The 13,327-nt window shown below is 26.3% G+C and overlaps 1 protein-coding gene across 1 annotated transcript in view; it reads right to left on the minus strand.

Annotated features, from left to right (window-relative positions):
• Positions 1 to 1,192: 1,192 nt before the first annotated feature.
• The window catches only part of LOC107445002 (afadin- and alpha-actinin-binding protein A), a gene marked incomplete in the record, with an annotated part of 22,534 nt that continues 10,399 nt past the window's right edge, over positions 1,193 to 13,327 (minus strand). Inside the window, 7 exon segments of the mRNA XM_071180363.1 lie at positions 1,193 to 4,371; positions 6,707 to 6,894; positions 8,351 to 8,479; positions 9,553 to 9,656; positions 11,422 to 11,536; positions 11,614 to 11,752; positions 11,897 to 11,975. Coding sequence (XP_071036464.1) covers positions 4,032 to 4,371; positions 6,707 to 6,894; positions 8,351 to 8,479; positions 9,553 to 9,656; positions 11,422 to 11,536; positions 11,614 to 11,752; positions 11,897 to 11,975 — 1,094 coding nt within the window.

A 13,327-nucleotide genomic window follows, 5' to 3' on the forward strand; every position in this document is an offset into this window, starting at 1 on the left:
ACATAGTATAAATACAGTAAGCAAATTTCAAATCTTTTTTAGTGGTTTTGTCTGCTAATTTGAATTACTGGCAATTTCAGATAACTAGGGGAAAAAAGAAAAAAAAACTCATCATATAAAAATTTGGACTGATCAAAAATTTCATTTCTCAAATTTTAATTAATGGTGAAAATTTACTATATTTGAACATATTAGTCATCAATTATCTGGCAATGCTGCATATAAAATCAAAATGTGAAATGGCAAGTTTTTACTGATCACATTTTTGAAAAAATTGTTATGCATATTCACTATGTTAGCACATCTTAATGTACTAACATTATAGAATTAGTTTTAAGATATTACAATTTTCTTTCTAATCACTAGGGATATAAAATGTCTCAAAGCTTGCACAATTTTTGATTTTAATGGAAAACGTCCCCTTCTTATAAAAAAAATTTATTATTAGTTGTTTAAGCAAATTGGAACACTGAACAGTATGATCACAATTTACATTTTCATAACTTAAATTATCATAACTCTCCTGGGGTTATGATAATTAATAATTAACATGAAACTAAAATATACGAGTGTTAAAATGTATAAAATTTGGTATTGATATGTGATACATCAAAGTGTAAATCTCATTATTGCTGTAAACTAAGGTTCTTTTCTTCCTGATTTGTAAATTTTACTTTTTACAGGAGTAAAAACTTGATCCAAATTCTGGGAATAAACAATATAAGTCAACGAATTATAATTTTGCCATAATAATGCATTAAGGTGGGCCCAAAAAAATCAAAGTATCTAAATCATAAAAGTGTCTTATGTATCTGAAATCCATTAAAACTGCCAACTACCATTATTTAGAAGCAAGCAATATTTTATAACTCTGAATTGATGTCTGCTAAATTCCCAATGGGGCATAAGTTATAAATATAAAACGAGAAAAAAAGTGCTTAAAATTCATAAAATTATAAAAATGTTTGGATTTTATGAAATGTAAGATTGGTTTGCGACAGGACTTAAAAATTATCAACTCTTAACAATGTTTGTAATTACATAAATATTATAATTTAAAATCTTGAGCTTCCTCAAATGTACCAAATTTCAGATGTTAAACAATATCGGATCAACTTCGAATCTTAAATAAATAAAATAAATAATGTGTATATATACCACACTTCACTTAGATATAATCCTACTAGAAAAGTTTAATGTAAAAAATTTATTATCTTTGAAACAGCAGAAGATATTAATTTATAATCCTAAAAATTGTACAATTATTATTAATACAAAACATAATACAAAACATTATAAATACAATAAAGTAATTTTCTAGAGCTATTGTAAACCAGTATGCACAATCTACAATTTTTTTTTTATAACTTTTAACATTTTAAGCTTTTTTAGTCTAAATTTATACAACATTCGGCCTAATGAGGTAGCAGAAGATTCAGAGTTCAATTGCACTTCGACACCAAATATCAAAACTCAATTTAATAAAATTAGAAAATGTAGTACAGTTTCAGAATTAAATAAAGATGAACAACGTCTACTTATCTAATGAGATTACAATTGAAGATCCCAGCAATTTTGAAGCTATTCAATATTATACGAAAATAATAAAACTGACTGTCAAAATTCGATAAATCAGAATCAAAAATGAGGGAAGTAAATTCATTAAGTATAACTGAATATAATATCAAAGGCAACGAGCAAATTGACAGATTATATACATATATTTTTTAAGAATAACTTTTTGACAAAACAAACATCAAAAATCATTTACCGTCAAAAGCATAAACATTACAAACCAAACACCAAAAACCATATTCAAATCATCAAAAAACTACGGTAAGCAATAATGATAAGAAAATATACTTAAATAAGACATAAGCAATTCTGTAGAGTAAAGATTAATTTACAATTAATTTAAAGTAATTAAAGTATACTTAAAGTAGTAAAGTATACTTAACATAATGTTTGCCTCAATTTCAATTGGATTTCTGATTCATAAAATATTTTAAAACGAATTACAGTGAGAAATTTTATATTTTATTAAAAAAGAAATTTTGAAATAAATATTTTAAGCAAAAATTAGAAAGAAAGCTAATTAACTGATCACGGTGCGTGCAAAAATAAATTATTTGTTATAAAATAAAGCACATTTAACAAGTGCTTAAATATTTTTAAACCAACTAAAAAAATTACAAAAGTGGAATATATATCTCTTATTATTAATTAAATATAAGAACATTAGTAATGATATTTGAAGCTTGAAATATTAAATTTAAAATGCTGTTGAGCAATAGTTTTATACTATTACAAAAAAATATCATTCAAGATTTTCGACAATAGGTATTCCGATTAAGCTTTTTGATTTTGCAGTTACATTCTTAATTAAAACTACAAAAATTTGCAAAATCTATCTGTCAAATAAGAAAAGGAGCTTGTATATGATTTATATAAAAATTAGCATCTTTATCAGTAATATGTGCTTCATTTACTCATACTTATATATAGCCAGTGATTACATTTTATTTAAAAAAAACTCACATATATATATTAAAAGTTTTTGTTTTGTAAATGTTTACAAAAGTTTCTATTACTAACTGACTTTTTTACTACAAATCTAAAACAAATTTTAAACTATTTCTGTCTATTTTGTAAAAATTGGAGCTTTACCCAGAAAAGTAAAATGGCATATTTTGAAAAATTGGACTTTTAAATGTAGATAATGAATTTAATATGCAATATTTAAATAAAACTAAAACAATAGAAATACAAAATGATGTTCTCATCATGTATGGTGTCTAAAGTTAGAAAAATTCAGAAGTAAAACTGACAAATAAATGTGTCTAAAGATTTTCTTCTAGAAATCTTTTTAAAGATAATAGATAAAATATAGACACAATGGACTATTATTTGAAATTCAACTCAATATTTACAAACATATCACTTTTTAAATTTTTAATAAATTATTCTAACACAAAAATAATGAGAAGCAATTTTAGTGATAGATCTGAAAGCACTTTTAGCCTATAAGTTTGAAGAAAAATAATAGATGCTCTGTAATAAATATAGTTAACTTTAACAATGCGTAAGGGAAATATATTTCATTGAATTCAATAAATTGACAGATATTCATAAAATAAATGCACAAAGCACTTGTCATCATTAGGCTGAACTAGAAAATATTTTGAGATACAATAACTTTTCTACTACTTATACCAGACATAATACATTAAAATGCACATCTTTGACCAGAATTAATTCTGTTTTTTAAATAAAAAGATAAACTATGAAAGACTACTAGAATGTTTCATAAAAAAGGCACTTAGCATTTGTATAAAAATTTTAAAATGCTATTAAATATGCAAATATATTTAGAATTTCATAAATCATTTGCATAGTTAAATTTAAAAGTACTCTAAATATAATACATCTAATTTAGGCCTACACATTGCACTAATGAATACTAATACTAGCAAAGCAACAGTTTCAACTATTTAGCTTGTATGTATTCAATTTTTCAGACCAATTTACATAAATGCATTTACTATAATTAATTAAGTTTTTCATCGGAATTATTCATGTTTTTAAATATAAAAAAAAAAACTATTAAAGACTGCTAGAAATGTGTTTCATAAAAAAGGCACTTGGATATGTATAAAAATATATCAAACAATATTATTTACGCAAATGAACTTGAAGTTTCGTAAATCATTTGAATAGTTATACTAAAAAATCCTCAAAATATAATTTACACATCTAATTTAGGCCTACATATTGCACTAGTGAATGCTGATACTGGCAAAGGAGTCATTTCAACTATTTAGCTTGTACATATTCAATTTTTCAGACCTATTTACATAAATGCACATGAAAAAATATTTTGGTATATGAGATTACTAAGTAGAGATGAATGATATCAACAATACAAGAAAGCAAAATTTTTGTAAATAGTTAAAATGTATGATCATTGTATTCAGTTTACAAATGTAAGTACACCAAAGATAAATTAAATATAACCAAACAAAACATGGAGATCATTTTCCCTTTGCAAAAAAGTTAATTCTACGACTTTCAATGTCCTCAGCAGCAGCTTTCAGTTTTGCCAAGTTATCCTCTTCAAAGGACTGAATAGCAGATATATTGTCTGTTTTTATAACATCCCCTTCAGCTGCAAAACCTTCTAAATTAACTGAATCCTCTTCACAGATTGAAGTATTCCTCACAGTCCGAGCCCAGTTAGGAAGATCATCATTTAGTATCGGTGGAGAAGTAAATACTGGAAAAGATGATGAGGGACTATCTTCAAATACTGAAGTAGAAGGCGAACTTTGTAATGATGTTGAAAGATCTGCTTTCCAAAGTGGGGATAATGATCTAAAATTTTCAGTTTAAAACACTTTATCACAGTACTATATTTCAGAATATGAAAAGAAAAGTTTAATACTGTTATAGCAAGCTTTTTAAAGAAGCACTTTCTTTCTAAAAATATTTTAGAGTTTTTTCCAAAACAAACTACTTCAAAAATCAGGAAATTGAAAAGGATATAGTATTTAAATAAAAGCATTTGGTTTTAATTATAAAAAAATTTATACAGCAGTCTCTGCTCAATTTTGCCACAGTTAATACAGTAGGGAACCGATTATCCGGAACGATCGGGACCATCACTATTCCGGATAAATGATTTTTCCGGTTTTCTGAATCGCTACAAAAAGCCGTTTTTTTTATTGTTAAACCCAACTAAAAAAATAAATATTTGGAAAAAGAAGAAAACCTAAAAGAAGAAATCTTAAAAAGAAGAAAAAACGATGAAGGAATACACTAATGATTATTTGCAAAATGATGGTAAGGTAAACATCTATCAAAAAAGAAAGAAAAAACCTAAAATCCTGTGAGGAAAAAAAAATTTTTTTTTAAAAAAAATGGCGGGAAAATTTATAGAATTTCGTTCCGGTTTTTCAGTTTTCCGATTTCCGGATAACGGGTTCTGTACTGTAATTCGCTTATTGTTATTAAAATACTATGGTCAAATTTTTTCTCAATTCAATAGAGTAATTTAGAAGGAACCTTTTCCTTCCCTGCGCTATTAATTCGATGCATGAGAATTCTTCCTCTTTCACTTTAGATGCGCTTTTAACTAAAGGTAGACTGGTATATGGTGATCAGCTGTCAATACCGCATGAACATTTTAACGTCTTAAAAGAGCATTCTTATCTGAACCAAGATTGAGCATGAAGCATTTTATGCCTGCTTCTTTGCAAAAGGTTAGATGGTATGGATAGCACAAAGGGAAGAGATTTAACATTAAAAAAAAATTTCAACACTTTAAATCTATATGAAAGATTACCAAAAATAAGTCAACGCATTGCTGTACCACAATGAAATATTTCTCATCTCTACTTTGCAAAATTTTGAGAAACTCTGATGGTCTCATTAGGCAAAATAAAAACAAAGAGAGCAAATGAAATAAAACTGGTAAAGGTAACTCAAATAAGCTCTAAGACTGTGGTTTGAAAATTTATCGCTACATATATTCATTTCTAATTGTCGATCAATTAATGTTATTAAAGTCATTGTGCTAAAAAAAATTTACATAAAGTGAGGACTACTGTAGTATCTATTTTTATCAAAATGATAGACTTGAATGAAAGTTAAATTTGCATGAATTATTCTAAAGAATCAGAGTTGTTTCTTTGAAGCATGCCATAGATAAATTAGAAATAACACCAACAAAGAAAAGTGATTTATTTTTAGGGTTCAGTCTAGTATGACAACAATCGCAGCCAAATGTTGCTAAACCATACTCAATTTTTCGCCTTGAAATATGTTTGGAATTTATAAAATAGTAATGAAAAGTAATTTTTTGCATCGAATTCCAAGCATTAAAAAAAAAAAAATTCTGTTATACTAATTTCATTATTCTACACATGGTATTCAAATAAAATAAATGGAAGTGTCTGGTACAAATTTTTTTTAATTTATATGTTTAAATTTCAAATCTGCATGTTATGCTGTGCTTTGCATTCATGTAATGACAGAATAATTGTTCATCAATAAATTAATATTTTATACTCTTTTAAAATTTACTTTTCTTAAAATTTCATAATTTTTAAATAAATAATTTTTAATATAATATTTTGCTAATTCTTTTTTTCTCAATTTTCCATATTTATTTAGTCCCAGCATTTTAATCTCTAGGTTGAATCTACTTACTAATATTTCCCCCCATTAATTTTAATTAATATTAATCTTCAATAATTCTGGAGTAATGAACTTAATTAATTTCAGGGTGTTATATATGACAATTACTAATTTTTGATGTGTATCATAACATGAATTATGTAATTGTAAAGTTCAATTTTTTTTCTCAAGTTTGTCAACCATATTAAGTTTTTGGACCACGAAATGAATACCTAAGTGGTTCTAACAAAATTTTTATTGTTAGTTTGAATCCTATTTCTTTTACTATAGATTATAAAACATCTAAAAATAATCTTTAATTTGACTACATTAAAGTACATATTGGAACAATTAAGTAAAAAACCTCAGACACAAAATTATATACACTAAAATAGAGACTATCTCTTTGTATTTTTGACTAAGTACAAGTAGCTAAAACTTTGACAGGAAACTTCAATCAAAAAGCATTAAACAATGTTTTAGAAACACAAATTAAAGTAATTCAATGAACATAAAATAATGTAGTACTTACTTTGCCATACTATCTGGGTAACTTAGACATTCCTTTAGCTGATGTATAGCTGGGACAGATGTAACTCCATTTTTTGTTGTTAAAACACAAAAAGAAGGCACTGAGTTTGAGCATTTTGGGCTATTCGATGAACTTTGCTTCATAAAACTTTTAATCAAGACTAACTTTTGAGCTTCAAGCTTTGATTTCTATAAAAAATAAAATATATAATTTTATTTTAACAAAAACAATAAAATAAAATACTAAGTTCAGATAAACTAAGAAAAACTGAAATTGTTTCTTTCCCCCATGACCGAAAATATAATATTTAAACACAGAAAAAAGGGAAATTTTGATTTAAAAATAACAAGTCTTAACCTTAGTTTTTATGGAATTATATATAATTCAATAAAAGACTTTCAGAAAGATAAAAGTAATAGCTAGATCTTTAACTTCCCATTACTAGTACAAATATGCACAAAAATTTCCCTGACAAGCATAATTTTTCCATTGAATAACATGGAGGAAAACTGGTTTTCTGGGAAGGAAAGTAACCAGATTGTACACTAAATTGAGTTTAAAGTGTGCGTCGAGGTACATTTTTACAGAGTAGCTCAGAGTGCTGTTTAAAGGATTAGCAAGGTTTTGTTTAAATTACTTAGAAAAATACTGCATGTAACCACTATAGTTTATAAAAATAAATAAAAATCTGTAGTTGATTAATTTCATTTCAAAATGTGTATTTCTTAATTAAGAGTATTGCATAGTAGATATGATTTTTTTAAAATAACTTTAGCAAATGCAATTAATGGAGTTATGTTACTACCACTTTTTATACTTTCAGAATTTTTAAACAGAAAAGGTTTTTTAATAACGTTGAGCATGAAAAGTTAAAAGTATGTGAATAGTAATAGACTTTTGGTGTTTCACATTTATATACTACATGAAATTTTAATTTGTATTTATATTATTAGTATGTAAATCATTTAAAATGCATGTTTTAATTTTGTAGATATTTTCCTTTGATATTAAGTAGCTTTTTTTATAATAGATTTTTTTAAATGTAATTTTTTTAATGAATAATTAAATTTTCACAATCTTATTCAATGAAGAATAATGAATACATTCATTAAAATTTCCACTTCATTGAAATCCAATCCAGTCTTTTAGAAGAACCTTTGCTGATTGAAAGTATTTCCGAAAATGATCTATTTGTGGAACATTTCACCATACTTAAGATAGAATTTCAAAACAACTTTTTTTGTTTTGTAACATTTTATACTGGTGCTGTCTTTTAGTTTTCCTCTTAAGCTGCAAAACTCATTATAAACAGACATGTTAAATTTACTTAAAAGTTAAGGCAACAAATAATAATATTTAAAAAAAACCTTTATGATGGAATTATGTCTTCTTATTCATGAGATTAGTTTAATTTTCTGTCAACTACAGTTGGATAACAGTTAGATTTCATTTAGATGTTCGATGCTCAAGAAAAATGTATTGTGTACATGCACATAAAGATAATGAATTTTAAAAACTTAGGATATCTGACAAAAACAATTGAACTAACACAGTGTGATTAAAAAATCAAATACTAAATTCCATGTAAATGTAATTTTGACTCAATTTACATCCAACACAAATTCTAATAAAATTTTACAATACCTCCTCTTTAATTTGAGCAAGAGTTGAAGCAAGTTCTTCTTTTTGTTCACTCACAGTTTTGTCTTCCTTACTTTTACAGATTCTTCCATCATTTGATAAAGATGATTCGTCAGGTGGATGGTTTTCCTTCTGCCCAATCACAATTCAGAATCAATTAAAAATGCACTACCACAACAATAAACATTAATAATGTACAAATTATAGGAAAACAGTAAATGAATATAATTTTCTTCCTTTCCTATATAGGGAAACTATCAAAATTGTGACATGATGTATTTGAAAGATTTGACTAGGCGAGTGAGGTAATACCTATCCTCAAATTTATAAATTTTTTCCAGGATTCCCCTAGTGCACTGAAATCTTGTAAAATCTTATTGTGGAACTCTTGCATGTTGACAATTGCAATACACTTTTTAAGTAAAGATTACTCAATTCAATAATTTACAATAATTGTTACTGTTTGTCCAGGCTTCAGCACTTCAAAATAAAAAAAAATCACAAATATTTCCCCAGACACACACAGAAGCACTTTTTTGGTATATAAACTTTTCTTAGCTGCTCCTTGTGGCATTAAGAGAGAGCCTATACCTTTAGCATTTTAGATTTTTATCAAGTACCTATATTTCTCCTCAAATGATCAGCAATTGAAAAATACCCTTCTAGAGAACTGCTGAGGCAATAAGCTACACGTGGTAGACCGCTTAACCTTGTTTTCTTTGGACAGATTTTGCAAAGACCAATAACATACTCTTCTCACTCTACCAATTTGCTGCAAATGTTTTTATGGGGTCAGCCAAGGTTTGTTAAGAGAGTTTGACTGTTCCTTGATTGTTTAATTAAGATTTCCTTCCACTTTCACACGCCATTGGGTCTAAAGTTGTCAGTCTTTCTGATCAATACAAGTTGGAAAAACAATAATTGCCAGATCCGACCTTAAAAAACCACCTTTGGCATAAAAGATAAAAGCATAGTAATTTAATATTTCCGAATGATATATTATATATTATCTAAGATGAATATCATATGGACATGGTAGACACTAGGGAAAAAATGTGCTTTAAATAACCTTAGTTGAAATAAATGCATAAAAGATTTTATTTTCAACAGCAAAATTAAAAGATCGTTAATAGCTGTTTAGTAATTCAATCTGGTTAAATTAATAAATGAAAGTAAACAGATACAAGTGTAAAAGGTATACATACCTGGCAAATATTTGTGTTTTCATTGCTTTTCAGGTTCAGTATCTCAAATTTTAAAGTTTCCACTTCCTCAGATAAATTCTTGTTATCACTAACTTTGCTTGCAACTAAAATAAATATAATTTAATACAGATAGCATTTTAAAATTATACAAAAGTATAACCTCTAATTATATTATTACTCAACTCATTCAATCGCTTTTAAAATTTGAGAAACAATATAAGCACTGTGATGCCATTATAAGCATTACAAAATTTCATAAATTTAATTTTCATAACCATTTTTAATCAAATTTTAATTAAATTGAACTAATTATTTAAATTTTATCACATTTTATAAAAAGAAAATTATCACTCGCTTGATCCATTTTTTTTCTCTTCTTAACAATTAATGTAAGGGCTAACTTTTTAGTTCAATACAAATGTATATCTCATTAATTCACTGGCACAACTAAATTTAATATCAAAATCTATTTCCAACTCTTTATTCCTTAAGCTGTTATTTCTCTAACCACAAAAATGCTTCAGTTACAGGGTTATATTAATTTCTCACAATCTTATTGGTGATTACGCTACAGCCAAATTATTTCAAATTTAATATTAATAATGTAGGCTGGCTTTGTCTTTGGCTATTTTATCTTTTGATAAATTCCTAATTATAGATCTCTTACGATGCTCTTAACTGTCCGTTGGAATAATTCAGTCACTGCTTTTTTAAAATTCTTGCCATTAGCATTATCTCTTATAATAGACATGAAGAGATGCATTTTTTAAAACACGGTGAAATTTTCCGCAAATTAATTACAGTCGGACTGAGGGGGTTTCCTCTATTATTAATTCTTTCCTTTTTTTCCCCTCTTATAATAAAAGAATTGAGCAGTGACCGAGGACAAAATTAAACTTGAAAGTTGTAATAGACATAAGACGACAATTATAATATTTTATAAAATTACGAGAGCAAGTCTTCCTGAAAAAATTAAATTTCAATAAAAACAAGGTTTAAAATCACAAATAGTAATTTTTGTTATTAAAAGTTATACACGTGTCAAGATGGTACATTTTTATCAGTAGGATAAATGGCATGGATGGTAAAAACAGAGACAATTTAATCTGATAGAGCTTATATCACGCTAAAGAGATAAATATACAGTTAAAGGTAAAACAGTAAAAAAATAATGATTTCCCAATGTTTGGCAAATATGATACAGCAAGAAAATCATTAACAACATAGTTTATTAATTTATTTATTGACGGTGTAGAAACTTTTCTGAAAATCCAGGTCTACATATAAAGTAAACTTCATGCATTGACCTAATGATTTTCAAATACGGTGTCGCAATAAGATCATTAACAAAAGAGTTTCATGCTTCATGCCTTGATTTGGTTTCTATACCAAAGACAAAAAGTTCATTATTAATGATCTTATTGCTATACCATATTTCTCAAAGATTTGGATTTATTTTAATGTTTTACCTTTAACTATATATCGACACCTTTAACTCTTTAGTAGGACATATAACCTCTGTTAGATCAAATCTCTCTGTTTTTATCAACCCTACCATTCATCCTGCTGATGAAGATGTACCATTGTGACACCAAAATGTGCATAGGTTTAAACATAAATTTTTTTTACCATTTGTGATTTTAAATAATGTTTTTAATAATATATATATATTTTTTTAATTAAGTATGCACTTAACTATCAGGGCGTTACATTTACTTTAGCACAAGTCATTCAACAGATGTGATAATTTTTTGCTTGCCCTCATTTCTTAGTAAAAATAGATGGATAATGGCACAATGAAAAGAGAGATATAACACACATATAATGTACATTAAGTTCACAAAAGAAAGAAATTAAAAATCAACTAACTTATCTGCTGCACTTGTGTAAACATGGCACTGAATTTCTGTACTAACTCCTCCTTAAAATTATTTCCATTCAAAATAGCAGTTAAGCAAGGTAAAGCATTTTGATATAATTTATCCTAAATACAAATAGAAATAATTTACAAATAGAAATTTTCTTAAATACTAACTAGAATGTCTATTACAAAAACATTACTCCAACAGAAGAAAGAACTGCTTCCAATTGCTGCTCAATGAAATGCAAACTTAGCCTATACTCTTCAATTTCTTTAAAGGCCATTTGAAAGCGATTCTCATAATTAGATATCATAGAGTTGTACATTTCCTCAGTTGAGCTAAAATTTTAATAATAAAAACAATCACAAACAGTTTCAAAATAAAGTTTATTTAAAAAAAATAAAAAAATTCAAATATTCAAAACAGCATAAGAAACTAAAAATGCCTTTAAAAAAATATGCATGTATAAGTTATGTTCTAACCTTTTTGCAAGAGATTCTGTTTTCCACTTTCCTCTCTGATTTGAACTTCTTTGTAATAAATGAGATGTACTAATATTTGCTATAAAGAAGACAACATTTAAGTAAACTTAGTAACATTTTTATAACTATCTATATCATGTAAAACACATAAATATATGTGGACACATATATCTATAAAAATTTCTGTTTTTGCATTGGCAACAAAGAGCTAAACAAAACTGAGCAATATGTTGGGCAGAAATGAAAACATGAACAAGAGCTGATCATAAAAACCAATAAATTATATTATGTTTATGTATATATTATTTGTGAATGTTATGTATTTATGTATTCATGAAAGTAACTTAAAATTATGAATAAATTTAAACAAATTGTTAAAAAAATATTATTCTGTTTTTTAACAGAAAAGAATTAATGATTTAATACTGAAAAATAATTGAGAAAATCACATCATCATAATAATTATATTGTATTAGATAAAATAATATATTAGATTAAATAATAATTATACTATGGAATTATTAGCAATAATAAAAATACTAAAAATTTTGTGTGTGTGTGTGCGTGTCATGCAACTTGACCACAACAACAAGATTACATCTTCAACCTATTCTGTTATCCAGTTTTTTTTTTTAATTTAAAATATTTTTTTAAAAACATTTTATTTAAAAAAAGATTATTACTAAAAAGTTTTCTTTGTCAATTTATAAAATTTTTCCATGTGCAAATCCATTTCGGGCAAATCCGTGGCTGAAATTATGAGCAAAACAGGCAATTCATGCTTCTTTCTCTTTTCTATTTTTTTTTCTTAAATAAATATTTATTTTTTTAAATTATAGTCAACTTCTTTAAATTATCCAGTATAATATTACCTTGCGCACATCCATCCTTGGTAACTAGCAAATCAAACGCACTTCAGTAATGCAGTAAGAACGCACTTTAAAACAAAACTCCTCTAGTTACGCTTTTATCTCAATTTGCGCTTTTGTTTTCACATTTTGCAATTTGGCAATCTTGTTACGATAATATCTTAAATCATTCTTGAAAGATTTTCGGTTCATGTAAATTCATTTGATTTCGCTACTCGCTTTACAGATTATGTTTTATTCTGTTTTTTCCTTACATTTTATTTTCTGTTTTCACGTGCTACTTTTACTTATTGTGTTCTATTTCATTTTTTGCAATTTTTGTAAAAATTGAGTGCTCCTCACACTATTGTACTGATATATTTTGCTTTGGCTATATTGATACAATATCAAAAAGCACTCTTTTTGGCGGATATAATCGTGTGGGCTGATGAAAAGATTATATCTTTAATTTTCCGGATTTTTTACAAGATTTCCATTTTTTTTTTTAGTTTTTGTTATTTTTATTATTAATTTTCTTTTCCCCCCTTTTATCAATAGCCGGAAATTTTCCTTTGTTTTATCT

This window comes from Parasteatoda tepidariorum, chromosome 1 (genome assembly GCF_043381705.1).
Source record: "Parasteatoda tepidariorum isolate YZ-2023 chromosome 1, CAS_Ptep_4.0, whole genome shotgun sequence".
In the NCBI taxonomy this organism is placed as follows: Eukaryota; Metazoa; Arthropoda; class Arachnida; order Araneae; family Theridiidae; genus Parasteatoda; species Parasteatoda tepidariorum.